This window comes from Ranitomeya imitator, chromosome 7 (genome assembly GCF_032444005.1).
Source record: "Ranitomeya imitator isolate aRanImi1 chromosome 7, aRanImi1.pri, whole genome shotgun sequence".
Lineage (NCBI taxonomy): Eukaryota > Metazoa > Chordata > Amphibia > Anura > Dendrobatidae > Ranitomeya > Ranitomeya imitator.
The window spans coordinates 105,857,208-105,878,411 of NC_091288.1; the positions used below are offsets into that span (position 1 = coordinate 105,857,208).

Consider the following 21,204-nt stretch of genomic DNA (forward strand, 5'->3'; position numbering starts at 1 on the left):
ACAGTGGATACCATTTAGGGTTAAGAAACAATAGAAGAAGGGATAAAAACGTGAACTCCACACTCAGGACATGTAATGTGCAGCCCTGTGCTTCTAGGATTAGGTGGGTGAGAACGCACATTTCCAGCTTCTTAGTATTTCCGTCACACCTACAGAAGATGTAACTCATGCTCTTTTTTGCATCTCAAAAAGAAATATAACATTACGTCAATATCAAATATGTCAGTAGCAAAATAACACAGTGGTTATTAAAGAAAAAATATACATATTTATTAACTACTTACTGTACCCCTTCACCGATTTTTCATTTTTTTGTGCTTTTGGTCCCCTCCCCCCACATCTTCTAACAGCCATAACTTTTTACATTTTTCTGTTGGCATAGCCAAATGAGGGCTTGTTTGCTTTTATGCAGAAATGGTTCAGAGTTAAAGTGAACAAATCACCATCAAAATGCCATCCGATCCTCAGGCACCATGTAGTAGAACAGGGGAGCTGAGCAAATCAATATATAATTTTGAGAGAAACGATTAAGTATAACTTGTGCTTTAATCACGTAATCCTCTGCTCTTTCTGAGATTTTCAGTCCAGTGGGCGGTCCTATCAGCTGTCTCTGTATGCACAGATATACAACGAATGCTGTCAGTCACGGATAGGACCGCCCACTGCACCGACAATATCAGAAAGAGCAGAGGATTACGTGATTAAAGCACAAGTGAAGCTTTTCTCACTAAACTATATATGGATCTGCTCAGCTCCCCTGTTCTACTACATGGTGCCTGCAGATTGGATGGCATTTTCATAGAGACCGGCTCCCCTTAAAGGGAACCTAGAATGTGAAACAATGCTATTAATCTACAGATATTGGGTTAACCTGCAGGTTAACTGTGTTCAGGAATCGTACTGCTGCTACACAGAAAGCCCCACTGCCGGGAGAAAGTGAACTACGGTATATTCCTCCAGTCAGCCTCAAACTTTCAGTCATTAAAGTAAAGCGGCCCCAGCACCAACTGACAGCTCGCTCTTCAGTGCAATCACTCGGTGCCGGACGCGGTTACAGAGGCCACTCATTGTAAGCTAAGCCACACCTCCGTGACTGAAAGCCTGAGGCTGCCGGGAAGAATAATGGTAATTTTCTCCTGGCAGCCGGGCTTTCATTGAGAGGCAGCATGATGTCAGAATGCTATTTACCAGCAGATTAACCCCACATCGGCAGGTTAATAGAGATTTTTCACATAACCGGCTCCCTTTTAACATATAAAGCTGTGATCATACAGCCAGTGCTTGCTAACAGTCACCCGTGGATCAGGCACCATGTATAAGCTTCCCTTTAATGCTCTCAGCATATGGCAATACTAATGATATTTTAAAAGATTTTTTGTGTGAAAAAGTATTAAAACCTTTAAAAAACAAAAGCAATTTGGTACTGGAATGTTTTCTTTCCATTATTTCCCCTAAAAAAAAAAAAAAGTTTTCATTTTATAGGTACTCCAAAATTGAGCCCTCACACGACTTCAATCATTGTGTTATTATGGGTTATATCATATTTTTCATACAGAATTAACAAAGTTGGACATTTTACTCGTGCTGACATCTGGTGGCTGCTGACTTCAATTCCCTATAGTATATAACAATTTCCCTCTGGTTTTATCTGAAAGTAACATGTGAATAAGAAGAACATTCTGATGTCCAGATTCTGACCATGACACAGTGGGGTGTCAGAGATGATTATCTCACTAGATCCCTTCTGTCTGACATGAAGAGCCCCATCATTGATGAGAATCCCCAGCGCCTGGTCATAGCAAGAACACAGTGGATTTAAAACTGCTCCTTAAGGCCATGTGCACACGTTTCGGATTAGGCTTAGGAATTTCTGGTGCGGATTCTGCCTCTATGGCAGAAAACGCACCTGTGGATTTGTCACATTTTTGTGCGGTTCCGCAGCTTTTTTGGGTGTTTTTGATGCGGTTTTCTTGCGGATTTGCTGCGTTTTTTATCCCTGCGGTTTTCTATAATGGAAAGGGTACAAAAACGCTGCAGATTCACAAAAAAGAAGTGACAAGCTACTTCTTTTAAACCGCAGCGTTTCCACAGCGGATTTTCCGCAACGTGTGCACAGCATTTTTTTTTTCTAATTGATTTACATTGCACTGTAAATCAACTGCAGATCTGCAGCGGTTCTGCAAAAAACGCTGCGGATCCGCAGAGAATCCGCAACGTGTGCACAAACCCTAAATGGTTGCACCAAGTTTGCAACTTTTCATCTATCCATGGCATAGGAAAAGAGGCGTGATGAGTTGGAATGAAGAGGTCTCTGCTAAACTTTCATCACTGTGGCAGTAAAAAACTGGGTAAATAAATGCCAAATGTCATGGTCAATGAATGTGGACCGGTGATAAATTGTAATCTTGGTACAATCTCTTTAAATGTGTTATACTAAAGATATGATAGCATATCTGCCATATCACTAATCAAAATCATGTTGAACTTTTGTAGTATATAGATAATGTTAACGTTACCCCTTAGGGTACCGTCACACAGTGCCATTTTGATCGCTACGACGGTACGATTCGTGACGTTCCAGCGATATAGTTACGATATCGCTGTGTCTGACACGCAGCAGCGATCAGGGATCCTGCTGAGAATCGTACGTCGTAGCAGATCGTTTGGAACATTCTTTCGTCGCTGGATCTCTTGCGGTCATCGCTGGATCGGTGTGTGTGACACCCATCTAGCGATGCGTTCGCTTGTAACCAGGGTAAACATCGGGTTACTAAGTGCAGGGCCGCACTTAGTAACCCGATGTTTACCCTGGTTACCAGCGTAAATGTAAAAAAAAAAAAAACACTACATACTTACATTCCGGTGTCCGTCAGGTCCCTTGCCGTCTGCTTCCTGCACTCACTGACTGCCGGCCGTAAAGTGAAAGCAGAGCACAGCGGTGACGTCACCGCTGTGCTGTGCTTTCACTTTACGGCCGGCAGTCAGTGAGTGCGGGAAGCAGACGGCAAGGGACAGACACCGGAATGTAAGTATTTACTGTTTTTTTTTTTTTACGCTGGTAACCAGGGTAAACATCGGGTTACTAAGCGCGGTCCTGCGCTTAGTAACCCGATGTTTACCCTGGTTACCCGGGGACCTCGGCATCGTTGGTCGCTGGAGAGCTGTCTGTGTGACAGCTCTCCAGCGACCACACTACGACTTACCAACGATCACGGCCAGGTCGTATCGCTGGTCGTGATCGTTGGTAAATCGTATAGTGTGACGGTACCCTTAGACCCCAGTCCAGAGCCTCTCATCTACCCAAATTAGTTCTCGTGCTTCGCACTGACGAGGGCCAACAGCCCGAAACACCGTGCCTGCGAATTGAGATACTGATTTGGCTTTTATCCTAAGTCATATTGCACGACTCGTTAAAGGGTTGATTGTGACTTGTAGGATCGCTACTTCCAACAGGTGGCGCTATAGAGTTTAAGTTCTCTTTTTCTCAGAAGAGGCAATTTGCATAGATAATGTTAGGCATCTGCCTTAACTCGGCACGGCTTCACCACCTTCCTCTATGGCCATTGATCTCTGGTGTGCTCCATGTTGGGTTTTACAAGTAGAATGACACGTGCTCCAATGACCTCATCTGCCTAGGCCTACATAAGACTGACTAGGACACACACCTGTGTATTAACATAATGACAGCCAATACGTCTTTTAACTGACCTGAGATATAAGAGAATATCCTCCCCATACAGGAGACAATCCTGCAAGTGTCGGCTGAACACTATAGCTGACAACTTGCTGTATCAGCCACGATCAGTGTTTGCACTGTCCAAATCTGTTTAACCCCTTAGATGCTGCTGTCAATAGTGACTACATCATTATAAATGGTTAACAGAGTGTGGGGGCTTCCTCTTTATCCCCATTGGTGCCCTCAGATCATGATTGTGTGGTCCTGATGTTTGCGATGGCAATTCATGACCAAATAGCGGCCTTAGGGTACCGTCACACTATAACATTTCGATCGCTACGACGGTACGATTCGTGACGTTCCAGCGATATCGTTACGATATCGCTGTGTCTGACACGCAGCAGCGATCAGGGATCCTGCTGAGAATCGTACGTCGTAGCAGATCGTTTAGAACTTTCTTTCATCGCTGGATCTCCCGCTGTCATCGCTGGATCGGTGTGTGTAACACCGATCTAGCGATCTAGCGATGCGATCCAGCAATGCGTTCGCTTGTAACCAGGGTAAACATCGGGTAACTAAGCGCAGGACCGCGCTTAGTTACCCGATGTTTACCCTGGTTACAAGCGTTAAACTAAAAAAAAACAAACAGCACATACTTACATTCTGGTGTCCGTCAGGTCCCTTGCCGTCTGCTTCCAGCACTGTGACTGCCGGCCGTAAAGTGAAAGCACAGCACAGCGGCTGTGCTTTCACTTTCACTTTACGGCCGGCAGTCACAGTGCGGGAAGCAGAGACGGCAAGGGACCTGACGGACACCAGAATGTAAGTATGTGCTGTTTTTTTTTTTTTAGTTTTACGCTTGTAACCAGGGTAAACATCGGGTTACTAAGCGCGGTCCTGCGCTTAGTTACCCGATGTTTACCCTGGTTACCCAGGGACCTCGGCATCGTTGGTCGATGGAGAGCTGTCTGTGTGACAGCTCCCCAGCGACCACACTACGATTTACCTACGATCACGGCCAGGTCGTATCGCTGGTCGTGATCGTAGGTAAATCGTATAGTGTGACGGTACCCTTAGAGTCTGACTGCTATAGTAACCTGTTCAGAAGTTAGAGGCATTTAGGTGGTAAAAATACACATTTTCATTTCTGTCATGCCACTTTGCATTAATTCCTGAAAATCACTCAAAGGGTTAATAAACTATCTGACAGCAGTTTTCGATATGTCAGGGGGCGCTGTTTTAAAAATGGTATCACTTTTGGGGGTTTCCCAATATATGGCACCCCTAAAGTCACTTCTAACACGGATAAGTCCCTAAAAAAATAAGTTTTGTAAAGGCCCCTTCACATTAAGCGACGCTGCAGCGATACCGACAACGATCCGGATCGCTGCAGCGTCGCTGTTTGGTCGCTGGAGAGCTGTCACACAGACCGCTCTCCAGCGACCAACGATGCCGGTAACCAGGGTAAACATCGGGTAACTAAGCGCAGGGCCGCGCTTAGTAACCCGATGTTTACCCTGGTTACCATCCTAAAAGTAAAAAAAAAAAAAAACACTACATACTTACCTACCGCTGTCTGTCCTCCAGCGCTGTGCTCTGCACTCCTCCTGCTCTGGCTGTGAGCACAGCGGCCGGAAAGCACAGCGGTGACGTCACCGCTCTGCTTTCCGGCTGACCGACGCTCACAGCCACTACAGGAGGAGTGCAGAGCACAGCGCTGGAGGACAGACAGCGGTAGGTAAGTATGTAGTGTTTTTTTTTTTTTAACTTTTAGGATGGTAACCAGGGTAAACATCGGGTTACTAAGCGCGGCCCTGCGCTTAGTTACCCGATGTTTACCCTGGTTACCAGTGAAGACATCGCTGGATCGGTGTCACACACGCCGATCCAGCGATGTCAGCAGGAGTCCAGCGACGAAATAAAGTTCTGGACTTTATTCAGTGACCAACGATCTCCCAGCAGGGGCCTGATCGTTGGTCGCTGTCACACATAACGATTTCATTAACGATATCGTTGCTACGTCACAAAAAGCAACGATATCGTTAACAATATCGTTATGTGTGAAGGTACCTTAAGTTTCCTTGAAAAAAATGAAAAATTACTGCTACATTTTTAAACTTCCTAAAATGCTAACAAATGGTGCTGATGTAAAGCCGACATGTGGGAAATGTTATTTATTAATGTTTTGCAATGGTATGACTATCTGGATTAAAGGGATACTCATTCAAAGTTTGAAAATTGCTAATTATTTTACATTTTTCTCAAATGTCTGATATATTTTATAAATAAACACAAAACATATCAACCTAAATTTACCATTATCATAAAATATAATGTGTCACGAAAAAACAGTCTCAAAATCACTGGGATTTGTTCAAGCGTTCCAGAGTTATTACCACATAAAGTGACACTGGTCAGATTTAAAAAATTTGGCTCCGTCAGTAAGGGGTTAATCCTATTTTCTTTGCTATGCACCTCTACCTGCTCCTGGCCTGCATCTGCGTACGTTGTTTTGGACTGCCCTGCATATTTCTACAGTGTTCCAAGTACTTGCTCCACACGTTCATTCTTGCTGCTGCATCAACACCCAGGACTCGTGTGCCCACCCGGACCTGGGCCTTAGGCTACTTTCACACTAGCGTTGCCATGCGACGGATGCGATGTGTTTTTGCAGTCCGTCGGGACAAAAAAAAACATTGCTTGCAACTTTTTTTGTCCGTCGGGTCCGCTTTTTCCGACCGCGCATGCGCGGCCGGAACTCCGCCCCCTCCTCCCCGGACCTTACAATGGGGCAGCGGATGCGTTGTAAAACTGCATCCGCTGCCCCGTTGTGATTTTACTTCACAGCATGCGTCGGTACGTCGGCCCGACGCACTGCGACGGGCCTGTACCGACGCTAGTGTGAAAGTAGCCTTAGAGGATCTACATCACATGGTGAACCAAACATATAAAACTTGGACAGACATCGGACCCCATTCATCATTTTCTTCCCACCTGATTTTTGTCTAGTTTTGTGTCTTTCTTTTTCTTTGTACTCAATTCAATACTCTATTAGCGCCTTTGTATTATATGTACTCACTTTGCTGTTTTCCGCATTGTGAGCGGAGCCTAGTGATTTCAGATGTTTTAGCATGATCCATCAATTGTGAAATTTTAAAATGTTGTACATTTTTGGAGCAATTTCACTCCAGTGCCTCCCTCCAGTGTATTTTCAAATATATCAAAATTTTGGCACAATTTTTGAAACTTTTGGAATAAAAAGTTGCAAGAATAATTAAAGAAAGAAGAAAAGGCCATTTTGATTAATTTGGCACCAGAAATGTCCAAAAAAAAGTGACTTAAAAACCACAAAATGTTTTTATGCCATTTATTGTGCTGTAAAAATGACCTGGAGATCAGCACATATATATACATGTTTTTTTTACTATGTGAAAGAAAACTCAGAAATTTGTAAAAAGAAAAGCTTGTTTGTGTTGACATTTTCTGAGATACCTAACTTTTTCATTTTACCATCAAGGAAACTGCATGAGGGCTTGTTTTATGTGCGGCAAAGTGTCGTTTTATTGCTACCAATTCATATTTCACACGACGTTTTGATTGCCTTTTTAGGGAGAGTGTGGCGAAAAAAGAAAGCAACACTGGCATTTCAAATTATTTTTGCTTTGCAGGGTTTTCAAGAAGGGTTAAATAACAATATTTTTTAATAGATCGGACTTTTCTGAAGGCATCAGTACCGAATAAGTTAATATTTTTACATTTCTTAACTTATTCTCAAACACAGAAAACGGGGATGAGTATATATATCTATAATATAACGTTGGGAGCATCACTCTGTCCGAAGCCTTAATAGACTGCGCAGGCGCGATGCTCCTAGCGTTACATTATAGAAAAAATGCCGCCGAGAGCAGGGGGTCGGGAGCACGAGGACACCGTCTACATATTTGCGCCCTGATTATGCAAATAATCCGCCGCCATAGTAAGTTTTTATTTACGCTATTCGTTTCTTGCTCCTCCTGGTGCCGGAATCGGCGCCTGCGCAGTCTGCGCTTTCCGGCGCCATTTTCTTGCAGACCCACTGCTGTGTGTCTTCAAGAAAATGGCGCCGGAAAGCGCGGACTGCGCATGCGCCGATTCCAGCACCAGGAGCAAAACAATGGCGCCCGAAACGAATAGCATAAGTAAAAACTTGCTGTGCCATGAGGCTGTGGCACTTCATGCCACAGCAATTTGTTACTTACGCCATTCCTTTCCGGCGCCATTGTCTTGCTACATATTTGCGCCCTGATTATGCAAATAATCCGCCGCCATAGTAAGTTTTTATTTACGCTATTCGTTTCTTGCTCCTCCCGGTGCCGGAATCGGTGCCTGCGCAGTCCGCGCTTACCGGCACCATTTTCTTGAAGACACACAGCAGTGTGCAAGACAATGGCGCCAGAAAAGAATCAGGTAGCGTAAGTAACAAATTGCTGCGCCACGAGGCTGTGGCATTTCATGCCACAGCTATTTGTTACTTACGCACCTGATGGGGGTCATAAACCTTTATGGAGCAGCGTATGGGGCATATGGATGGGAGCAGCACATGACAGAACGGGGGCGCAGGATGGGAGCAGCACATGACAGAATAGGGCAGCACATGACAGAACGGGGGTGCAGGATGGCAGCAGCACATGACAGAACGGGGGCGCAGGATGGAAGCAGCACATGACAGAACGGGGGCGCAGGATGGGAGCAGCACATGACAGAATAGGGCAGCACATGACAGAACGGGGGTGCAGGATGGCAGCAGCACATGACAGAACGGGGGCGCAGGATGGGAGCAGCACATGACAGAATAGGGCAGCACATGACAGAACGGGGGTGCAGGATGGCAGCAGCACATGACAGAACGGGGGTGCAGGTTGAAAGCAGCACATGACAGAACCGGGCCGCAGGATGGGAGCAGCACATGACAGAATGGGGGTGCAGGATGGGAGCAGCACATGACAGGATGGGGATGCAGGATGGGAGCAGCACATGTCAGAATGGGGGCGCAGGATAGGAGCAGCACATGTCAGAATGGGGGCGCAGGATGGGAGCAGCACATGTCAGCACGGGGGCGCAGGATGGGAGCAGCACATGACAGGATGGGGACGCAGGATGGGAGCAGCCAGTGACAGAATGGAGGCGCAGGATGGGTGCAGCACATGTCAGAATGGAGGCGCAGGATGGGAGCAGCACATGTCAGAATGGGGGCGCAGGATGGGAGCAGCACATGACAGAATGGGGGCGCAGGATGGGTGCAGCACATGACAGGATGGGGACGCAGGATGGAGCAGCTCATGACAGGATGGGGACGCAGGATGGAGCAGCACATGACAGGATGGGGACGCAGGATGGAGCAGCACATACCAGGATGGAGACCATATACCAATATAAATGCTCGCCACCCGGGCGTAGAACGGGTTCAATAGCTAGTATATATATATATATATATATATATATATATATATATATATATACCGTATATATATATCTTTATAAACTTTTTAGAAACATTATTCCCCTAGGGAACTTGTTTGTTTTAAAATCTGCAATACTCAGGAAAATTATGGTCTCCTATGAAGTCTAGCCTATGACTGGACATTACAGGAGTGCCAAGATAGCATCCATGAGGCCTTCAGGAACTCTCGACTGCCATAGCACCCTATCAGCACCCCACGGTCATGGTTCAATGGGGGTCGTGGGTGCCCGAAACAGCACAACACCTGGATCATGTACCTCAAACTCAGCTGCGAGATCACCGAGAGCGGCAGGGGTTGCACAGTAGTGATTAGAGCTGGCTCTGGTTTCTGCTGTTAGAACCAGATGATGGCTGTTTAACACAGTCAGCATTCATTGTTTGTGGAGTGCGCTGAGCTCCTGAACCCACTCCATACAGGGGCACCCGACGTTTGAGATGTATACACATCACTTACATGTACACCTCACACTGGAGAAGGGTCAAAACGTTGTTTTACTTCTATTTTATCTACAGGATGGTAAAGTATCAATGTAGTACACTGGAAGACATGGAAATAGAAGAGGGCTGTAACTTCTTTCTCTGGCATTTTTAGGAGATAATAAATTGTTAACCCCTTTCGGATTAGTAGATGTAATATCTGCTCGGGACTGTTCTCTATTGGCCAGAGCCAAGAGCTGCTAGACCAGTGCCTCCTCTTCACACCCAGCCTGTCGACATTAGGCTACATTCCCATGATGAGCTTTTGGTGCGTTTGTGATGATGTGTATTTTTGCTGAGTCAAAAACGCATCATCTTACAGTTCCAGCAAAGTGGATGGAATTTATAGAAATCTGCTGCCCACAGTGCTTCTTTTTAGCACGGTACGCTAAGTTTTGTGTGTGTGTGTGGATTTCCCCATAGACTTACACTAGATGAGGAAAATTTGCAGCAAAAAAAGTACTTTTAGTGCATTTTCACTGCTGAAACATATTAAAAACGTATGCAATCCGCACCCAAGCATAATAATAAAGTTTTATCAAAACAAAAAAAGAAAAAGTATAAAAAACAAAGCAGATTTATTTTGAAGAAGAATGACACACCAAACAGAGACAAAAAACGCAGAGACAAAATGCAAAGAAAAAAGCAAGTAACCTAATTTAAATAATAGGTGCAGAAATGGTAAAGAAATTCTGCAACATCAAAAGCTCACCGTGGGAACGTAGCCTTGTGCAGACTCATCAATTATTTAAATGGGAAATGAAGACATTTTCATTAATATAGGTGTAACCAATAGGCTATACAAAAAAGGATATTTGCCATCTCACCACTGCGGCAAAAACATCCAGTGTGCCCGGAACCGCGTTCTAACGGAACATGAAAAAATAGAGCAAAAAAAAGAAAATTGTTCCAACTCCTAGATAAAAAATATAATGTTTCAATATTAAAATATCTTTAAAAGGACATCAGATGAACAGCGAAGTGGAAAAAACAACGCATTTTGAACACTGTCATGTGTTTTATATATTTTTTTTATCCTGGAGCTGGAGCAATTTTATTTTTTTGTAACCAATAGGCTGCCAGACAGTATGGTGCACTACAATTACCTTATAAACGCCTCATTTGTGTGTAACAGTGATGAGCGAACATGTTCGGATAACATGTTATCCAGGCTGATTGGGTGTTAGCTGAATGCCTTCAGCGCGCTCGGATAATACAGTGGGTACGGAAAGTATTCATACCACTTTGCATTTTTCACTCTTTGTTTCATTGCAGCCATTTGGTAAAATCAAAAAAGTTAATTTTTTTCTCATTCATGTACACCGCATCACAGGAAAAAAAACAGAAATGTAGAAATTTTTGCAAATTTAATAAAAAAGAAAAAATGAAATATTAGATGATCATAAGTATTCAGAATCTTTGTTCAGACACTCATATTTTAGTCACATGCTGTCCATTTTCTTGTGATCCTCCTTGAGATTGTTCAACTCCTTCATTCAAGTCCAGCTGTGTTTAATTAAACTGATAGGACTTGATTTGGAAAGGCACACACCTGTCTATATAATACTTCACAGCTCACAGTGCACGTCAGACCAAATGAGAATCATGAGGTCAAATGAACTGGCCAAGGAGCTCAGAGACAGAATTGTGGCAAGGCACAGATCTGGCCAAGGTTAAAACAGAATTTCTGTAGTACTCAAGGTTCCTAAGAGCACAGTGGCCTCCATAATCCTTAAATGGAAGAAGTTTGGGACCACCAGAAGTCTTCCTAGACCTGGCCATCCAGCCAAACTGATCAATCGTGGGAGAAGAGCCTTGGTGAGAGAGGTAAAGAAAAACCCCAACATCACTGTGGCTGAGCTCTAGAGATGCTGTAGGGAGATGGGAGAAAGTTCCACAAAATCAACTATCACTGCAGCCCTCCACCAGTCGGGCCTTTATGGTAGAGTGGCTCGACGGAAGTCTCTTCTCAGTGCAAGACATATGAAAGCCCGCATAATGTGTGTTAAAAAACACATGAAGGACTCCCAGACTATGAGAAATAAGATTCTCTGGTTTGATGAGATGAAAATAGACCTTTTTGGTGATAATTCTAAGTGGTATGTGTGGAGAAGACCAGGAACTGCTCATCACCTGCCCAATACAATCCCAAGAGTGAAACATGGTGGTGGCAGCATCATGCTATGGGGTGTTTGTCAGCTCCAGGGACATGACGACTGGTTGTCATTGAAGGAAACATGAATGTGGCCAAGTACAGAGATATCCTGGATGAAAACCACTTCCAAAGTGCTCTGGACCCCAGACTTGGCCGAAGGTTCACCTTCCAACAAGACAATGACCCTAAGCACACAGCTAAAATAACAAGGGAGTGGCTTCAGAACAACTATGTGACCATTCTAGACTGGCCCAGCCAGACCCCTGACCTAAACCCAATTGAGAATCTCACGAGAGACCTGAAAATGGCTGTCCACCAACGATCACATCCAACCTGATGGAACTGGAGAGGATCAGCAAGGAAGAATGGCAGAGGATCACCCAAAAACTTGTTGCACCATTCCCCAGAAGACTCATGGCTGTTCTAGCTCAAAAGGTGCTTCTACTCAATACTGTAAAAAGGGTCTGAATACTTATGACCATGTGATATTTCAGTTTTTCTCTTTTAATACATTTTCAAAAATTACATTTCTGGGTTTTTTCAGTCAAAATGGGCTGCAGAGTGTACACATTAATGAGAAAAAAAATGAACTTTATTGAATTTACCAAATGGCTGCAATGAAACAAAGAGTGAAAAAATTAAAGAGGTCTGAACACTTTCCGCACCCATTGTATGTTCGAGACCCTGCGGCTGCATGTCTCACGGAGGTTAGACAGCTGCAACAAATGCACGGATTGCCTGTGTGTAAATCTAATACTAAACAGCCTGGAATTAGTTGCTTAACAGTATTTTACAATTGATTTCCCCTTACCTGGCACTTCTTTTGCCCAATTTTATCTTCTTAAAAATCTGTCAGTAGGATCTGCCTCCTAAGCCGTCTATATGGGCATGCAGGTCATAGGAAACTGAATAACATGATATCCTGATATCCACGTTTTTCTTAATATGTAAATGAGTTGCTAATCTATGAACTGGACATAGATCTCACCAAGAATCGGCCTTAGAGATTATTAAAAAATGAAAAGAGGCATTAACATTGTGAGACATGTAGATCAGAAGAGCATACTGACAGTCCCTGCATATAGGTGAAGAACTCCCGACACGCACATATATACTGAATCTTGATTCTTTTATTGAGAGCCTCTATCAATGTTTCGGATCCCCATGAGCTTTCAATAGCAATCATGAGGAGCAGAAATGTTCATACAGGTTCTGAATAAAAGAATCAAGATTCAGGAGAGATGTGACTGCCTATATGTCACTCATTTCCATGTGCACCACTAGGAGTGGAGTGCCGATCATTGTGGATTTTCTCTCAGTCATTACATGTCTCACTCTGGTAACTGCCCCTTTCATGTACAATAAGTTCTAGAGGCAGATTCTCATGCAGATCAGTGTCTGGCCCACAGATCTAAGGCTGGGTTCACACTGCGTTCTGGCAGTCCGTTAGACAGACTACGTTACACCGCGGCATAAACGCGGTGTAACGTAGTCCGTTAAGGCCGCCATTAATTCCTATGTCGGACGCATCGCTAGCGCACGCCCACAATGGGCGTGCACTAGGGATGTGCCGTCATTGAGTGACGGACCCTGAGATGCGGGCTGCAGCGTTTCCGGGTCCGTCACTGCCACCGCAGATAGAGCTAGCAGATGCTCTATCTGCGCTAGCGCGATGGAGAATGTCGGCACTTGCGTCAGCAGTCCGTTCACGTATGTGTTGAACGGGCTGCTGTTTAACGCAATGTGAACCCGGCCTTAAAAGCACACTTACATATAATAAAAAGATGTATATCCTGAATAAGACTATGGGTCGCAGATATCAAAGTATCATGTTATTCAGCTTCCCACGACCTACATGCCTTTATAAACGACGCTTAGGAGGGTTGATCTTACTGACAGATTACATTTAGCAATAATTCTTAGGGCAGAGATCTAATAAATGTATGTTAGATACATACATTTAATGGAAGTCTGAAGTCTATCTCTTATTGTGTCACAGGCTGCAGTTCATGGTTTACACTATATCTCTTCATTTAATAAACGCACAAAAAGCTAAATAAAAAAACTACATCAACTAACAGTAAACTAAAAGCAACATACCCTCTAGTACAAAAAAGATGATATAACTACTTTGTAAAGGAGCAAGGAGGAGGACTCCTAGAGTTCCCCTTTAAATGGAATTTGGATAAAGAACCCATCAGGGATTGCAATGATTACCTGCGCACTTGAAGCTCTGAGCTGTGAGGCCCCTTTCCAAGGCCAACGTTGTCAAGATTCCAAGAAAACTTGTGGTTACAGACTGGCGCTTGCTCTTTTGAACATCCCTTAAAGATAGCTGTTCTTTGGATTTGTTCCTAAGAGGCACTAGTACATCCTGGTCTGGTTTCCTGGCGACATTAGCAGCAGTTATAATGGAATCCATCCATTCTTGCGCCCTCTGTCGAGTTTCAGTTCGAAGACGAAGAACATCTTGAGGAAAAATGACTTGGAAACAAGAATCGTATCCATCAAGAGTATCCATTTGCACAGAGGTACACATATCAAGGTTGTAACTAATCAGTGGGTCTTCATCCAAACAGCTTGGCCGATAAGCTGTTAGGTGTGAACTGGTAAGCACAAATGTGAAGGCTTTCCAATTATTTTGCAGTGTTAACCGATACAAAGTCCCTGTTTTTAAAATGTTTTTTTGATAGCCATTGGCCAAACTAATGGCCCTCGAAAGCACATTAGATGTATTTGTTAGGCTGTGAGCTTCTAAATAGTCACTGTTATTGTCACTTGTGGTTTTTGATCTTGTTAGGACATCGTGCTGAGGACTCAAGTAGCCTGGAACTAAAGTCAAAGCACGTACTCCCTCCCATAGCTTTTGCCCCCAGTCCAAGGCCTCCCATGCCGAATCTGCTTTCAGTTGCAGTTGGCTGTTGTCGGACATTAAGACATCAACCAATTTAGTTTCATGGCTTCCAGTTATACTGATGCTTTCAATATGAGCAAGAGGATAAGCTGTAATGGCATTATGGTTACCACTGCTGTCCGTGCTGTAGATGTGAAGTGTATATTGACTTATCTCAGCATAGCCGCTCTTCCAAAAGCTTTCTTGAGTTCTCCGAGTTTCCAGGAATCCTTTTTTCAGTATATTTGGCAATATATGTTCTGCAAAATTAAAAAGGATAGATTAGGTGAAAATGTTAGAATAGGGGCAATAATTAGTCTTTTTTGCACATAAAATAGAATATTGAAAATACAGGAAAAAGGTATTAATTAGTAAGAATTAATATTGATTATAGTGAAATTTCCTGAAATGTTTAGCACAAAATTATGCATCCTATGAAAAGACAGTGAATTTTATTTTACTTGTATTTAATACATGCTAAAAATGTCACAAATTTCAGTGTTTATAAGAAATGCAGAGAATTGGAGACAATACTTTAAAAAAAATACTAATTCAAAATATGAAGCAGGAAAGTTTGGTTTAATAGAATAACATGCTTATTCTAAGGAATCATGTAGAGAAATCACTGAAAAAAATAGTTTATGCCAGCTGTCATAACACGTACACATAAGGGCTTACAAACTACAACGATTAATAATTGGGTCTACAGGACTTCCCTACTTTTGACAGCCAGTACAGTAGTGCTTGTTGCTCTTATCTTCCCATCATTGAAGTGGTTGAATCCCCAGACGAAACAAGGTAGAGCTGCCAACCTATGATGTACAGTTATCTTCCATAATTTCTGGCTTCATGGGTGGAACCTCTTGGCGTAATGTCTCTATGTACGGTACTATAATTGTCTGTGAACAGTAGTTAGGTTGATATTGGATTAGATACATTGTCAATTACACTTGTTGTGAAGAAAAAAATGTGGTTTTATTTGATATAATTGCCATTAGTTTATGAATTGGAGTTTGCATTTTCAGCAGCATGTGAAAGTTTGGGCACCCCTGGCCTAAATTACTGTAATTCTGAACAGTTAAAGGGAACCTGTCACCTGAATTTGGCGGGACTGGTTTTGGGTCATATGGGCGGAGTTTTCGGGTGTTTGATTCACCCTTTCCTTACCCGCTGGCTGCATGCTGGCCGAAATATTGGATTAAAGTTCATTCTCTGTCCTCTGTAGTACACGCCTGCGGAAAGCAATCTTGCCCTGCGCAGGCGTGTACTACGGAGGACAGAGAATGAACTTCAATCCAATATTTCGGCCAGCATGCAGCCAGCGGGTAGGGAAAGGGTGAATCAAACACCCGAAAACTCCACCCATATGACCCAAAACCGGTCCCGCCAAATTCAGGTGACAGGTTCCCTTTAAGCAAGTTGAAGATGAAATGATCTCTATAAGGCCTAAAGTTAAAGAGGACGCATTTCCTTTATACTTAGGTAAAAAAAAGTTTTTTAATTTTAACCCCTTTCTTAACTCGGTGAGCCCGCATCAAAGCCAGGACATGTCAGCTGTTTTGTGCAGCTGACTTGTGCCCGCAATAGAGGCGGGTGAAATCGCGATCCACCCACCGCTATTAACTAGCTAAATGCCACTGTCAAACGCTGACAGCGGCATTTAACTAGCGCTTCCGGCCATCGGGCCGGAAATGCGTGAATCGCTGACTCCCGTCACGTGATTGGGGGTCAGCGATGCGTCGGCATGACAACCAGAGGTCTATTGAAGACCTCTATGGTTGTTGTTGCCGGATTGCTGTGAGCACCACCCTGTGGTCGCCGCTCATAGCAATGTAGCAATTCAGCTACATAGGAGCGATCTGAGCATCGCTCCTATGTAGCAGAGCCAATCAGGCTATGCCAGCTTCTAGCCTCCCATGGAGGCTATTGAAGCATGGCAAAAGTAAAAAAAATATGTTTTAAAAAGTATGAAACAAATAAAAAAAATCTCAAGGTTTAAATCATCCCCCCCCCCCTTTCGCCCCATTCAAAATAAAAATAAAAAAATCAAATATACACATATTTGGTATTGCCATGTTCAGAATCACCCTATCTATCAATTAAAAAAAAGGATTACCTAGACATCCCTTCCACCTTTCCTCCCTCCCCTTACCACCCTTTTTCCCTACCTCTCTCACCCTCTCTTCTTATCCTTTACCTCTTTCTCCTTCCTATTTGGGGGATTTGCCTGCACAAATAGGCCTGTGCTTACATTTTCCACGATTTATATTTAGACTTGACTTCATACTTGGGTTCATGAACTGACAATCAATTGCCCTGTTACTTTATATGACATATTTAACTTGATGTTTTGACATGTGTCCTACAGATTTTTCTTATATTTTCTTGGGTGGGGGGGTGGGGGGTCATAGTTCCTCCTTGGGCTTCCTTCCCCTTGGTTGGGTTCTCAGGTAGTATACTGTACTGTAGTTAGAGTTACAAAGCTCTGGCTTTAGAGCAATTATAGAAATGTTTTCTTTTTCCTATATTTCTCTTCTCCTTTTTTTTTTCTCTACTCCCGTTCCTTTTCTTTCCCTTTCTAAATACTTCCTCTCCATGCGGGTACTCCTTCCGGGCAGATCAATAAAAATATGCTGCATAGCGGCACATCCAGATTATGGTTAAATTAAAGTTTTGCTCCTTTAATGTAAAGGGGCTAAATATTCCTGAAAAAAGGAGACAGGTCCTATACACAAGCCATAAACAGCAGGTTTCGGTCCTGATGCTCCAGGAGACGCATTTTAAAACTGGGGCTATCCCCCCCTGCGTTTCAAAATATTACCCCAAATGGTACCACAGTTCCAACCCGCATGCCAAATCTAAGGGGGTCTCTATAGCTTTTCATAAAAACTTTGTGCCTGAAGTGCTGAGTTCCTCTATAGACCCAGATGGTAGATACGTGTTTTTAAAAATTTCCTGTGATACACGTCAATTGGTCTTAGCTAATGTTTATTTTCCGAATCAAGGTCAGCAGAGCTTCAGTGCGGAGTGTGGGAGGCGACTCGGGGAATTTGCTGGCTCCTCTCCTGTGATACTGGGGGGCGATTTCAACATTCCCATGAATCCGGTGGTAGACGTCTCTTCGGGTAAGACTTCATACTCGCTTTCTTCCATTGCTCGGATTAGGAAACAAATGCGCGACATGAGACTAGTTGACATATGGAGGATACTTCACCCGGGTACAAAGGATTACAGTTTTTTCTCACAAGTGCATAATACCTACAGCAGAATTGACTACTTTTTTATATCACACAACCTGCTGGATCTCCCAGTGGAAGCAGAGGTAGGTTCGATTTTGTGGTCGGACCATGCCCCGATATTTTTTTCAATTCTGTTCCACTCTAATACGAAATCGGGCTTTTCGTGGCGCCTGAACGAGAACTTTCTCCAGGATGCACAATGCAAAACCGATGTAGAAAAGACGATATCCAACTTTGTAGCAGACCACGGGGGGGACGCCACATCTTCTCCCATGAAGTGGGAGGCCCTGAAAAGCGTGATACGGGGAGTTCTTATTTCACATGGGGCACGCCTGAAGAGGGAGAGGGTCGCAGAAATAATTAAACTCTCAGACCAAATTCACAAATTAGAAACACAACACAAAAAAGATCTTAACGAGGTTACATTCGCACACTTGTCCAGACAAAAGTTGCTCACCTTACTGGACCAAAAGTCACGCTACCTAAGGGAAAGGCTCCGAAATCGCTTCTACCAATATGGAAACAAAAGCGGTAAGATCTTGGCTAGATACATTAACCCACGAGGCCCAAATACATTTATCCCCTTCATTAAAAATGGGAAAGGGGAAAAGTTACATAGTACCAGAGACATCATCTCGAGCTTCAGTGACTACTACAAAGACTTATACAACATAGATGGCCATTACAAAAATCTGTCCATATCTGCTCTCCATAACAAAATCAATACGTATTTACATCAAAACAATATACCCCTTCTACCGGAGGACAGGATACAGGGCTTGGAGGGGGAATTCACACTGGAGGAGGTATTGGAAACTATTAAAGGTCTGAAACAAGGGAAAAGTCCAGGTCCAGACGGGTACTCAGCTGGTTTTTATAAATCATTCTCCTCATTATTGAGCCCGATTTTTCTTGAAGTGTGTAATTCGGTCTCCTCGGGTGGTTCCTTTCCCCCTCAGGCTTTGGCCGCGCACATCACGGTCATACCAAAACCAGATAAAGACCCCTCGTTATGTAATAATTACCGTCCGATATCTCTTATAAATTTAGACATTAAAATTTACGCGAAGATGATTGCAAATAGATTGAGCCCTCTCCTTCCACACGTGATAAACCAGGACCAGGTGGGTTTTGTCCCAGGTAGAGAGGCGCGCGACAATACCATTAGGACCATCTCTTTAATAGACGGGGCGGGACGGGAGGGGGGCGATCCCATGTGTATCCTGTCGATCGATGCTGAGAAGGCCTTTGACAGGGTGCACTGGGAGTTTTTGTTCCGGGCCCTGGCGGGGATTGGTCTGGGAGAAAATATGATGCACAGAATAAAGGCCTTGTATACCTCCCCCAACGCCCAGGTGAAGGTGAATGGCACCCTTTCGGACACGTTCGAGATACGAAATGGTACGAGGCAGGGGTGCCCGCTTTCCCCTCTCCTGTATATCCTGTCAATGGAATACCTGGCCACCGCCATACGCAATAACCCCTCCATAAGAGGAATTAAATTAAGATCGGAGGAACACAAGTTGGCGCTTTTTGCCGATGATATCCTCTTATATGTTATCTCCCCCATAACTAGCTTACCCAATATTATACTAGAATTATCGAAATTCGGTCACCTAAGCAATTTTAAAATTAATTCCCATAAATCCATGGCATTAAATGTATCCCTACCACCATCTGAGGTGAGTGGGCTTCGAGCCTCTCTCCCGTTTGGTTGGCGCTTTGATTCTCTTCCATATCTGGGGATTAGAATAACAGCCAAAACATCTGGTTTGTACGATGCAAACTTTAAAAAGGCGTTGCAAAAAGCGGAGCTGGACTTAGAAAAGTGGCATAAATTACAACTGTCCTGGTTTGGTAGAGTTAATGTAATTAAAATGGACTTGTTGCCTCGCCTTTTATATTATTTCCAGACAATCCCATTATACCTTCCCGCGTCCTTTTTCTCACGACTCAAGAAAGCGGTCATCCGATTGGTCTGGTCTCACACTAGATCAAGAATATCTCACTTTGTATTAAGCAGGTCCAAGAGGAGGGGGGGAATTGGCCTACCAGACTTCCTAGTATATAGTCGTGCCTCAATAGGTACTTGCATATTAGACCTATATCATAGCAGTAACAACAAGAAATGGGTGGGCTTGGAGGGCGATCTCGTTGGCGGGGATCCTCAGACGGTATTGTGGAACACAGGAGGGGGGGGGGTGAGGTCGAATCTTCCATTCATGACTAGAAACATGCTCCTACTTATTCGACAGAGTGGCAGAAATACTATAACTTCTACAGCCCCGGGTCCACTAACCCCAATCTACGACAATCCTCACTTCCCCGCAGGTCTCCGTAGGGAAAATTTCCTGAGCAAAAACAGAGATTCAAAACCCATTATATTTGACTTCATAAATCAGACAGGTATTAAGTCCCTATACGAAGTATACCATGGGGGGGAACCTCCTGAGGGCTCTTGGTTCTTTTACGAACAACTAAAGAGCTTCATAGGCACATCATTTAAACTCAACAAGTCCATGGGGGTGTTGACCCCTTTCGAGAAAATCTGTCTCGCGGAGGAGCCCCCATCTCGTAAGGTGTCCCTCTTATATAATCTTTTCCAGGAGAGTCAAACTCCAACACATGACTTCCCAACATTTTTCTCAAGATGAGAGAGTGACTTGGGGATCTCATTATCCCAAGAGGAAAGGGATAAGATTTTGCTGTTCACCTTTAGGACTTCGCTGTCGGCCGTATCACAGGAGAGGAGTTACAAGGTTCTGTCGAGGTGGTATAGATGCCCCTGCCAGGTTCACACCATGTTCCCGGTGATACCGGATACTTGTTGGAGGTGCTCATCAGAAAAAGGGACTTATGTCCATATCTGGTGGGATTGTCCACCCATAAAGAAATTCTGGATGCTGGTTTTCGATCTCCATAACAAATTATCCTTTCGCAAAATACAACCCACAGTGGAACTAGCCCTCTTGTCTCTGTGTGACATGTCGATATCTGGTTTTAAGAGGAGTCTTCTCAGACATTTTCTTACAGCTGCCAGAAATTTAATTCCTAGATACTGGAAGCAGGATCGTTACCCCTCAGGTTCCGACTTTGTTGTGGAGCTTAACAACATTTTCAGAATGGAACAATTGATAAGTGAATCCATGGGGAACTCGATGAAATTTTTTAACACTTGGGCTTCATGGATTGTATTCAGGGAGACCCCAGAATTGGATGCATGGTTGTCCAGGTCCTAATTCATATCTGGAGCCGATCTGGGAG

At 43.8% G+C, this 21,204-nt stretch overlaps 1 protein-coding gene across 16 annotated transcripts in view; it reads right to left on the reverse strand.

The window, feature by feature from the left end:
* PLEKHM3 (pleckstrin homology domain containing M3) overlaps window positions 1–21,204 on the reverse strand; it is a 553,542-nt gene that overhangs the window by 393,129 nt on the left and 139,209 nt on the right. For all 16 annotated transcript variants that reach the window (XM_069733722.1, XM_069733726.1, XM_069733725.1 and 13 more), the window contains one exon: window positions 14,026–14,961. In XM_069733722.1, the coding sequence (XP_069589823.1) occupies window positions 14,026–14,961 (936 nt within the window). The remainder of the gene's footprint in view (window positions 1–14,025; window positions 14,962–21,204) is intronic.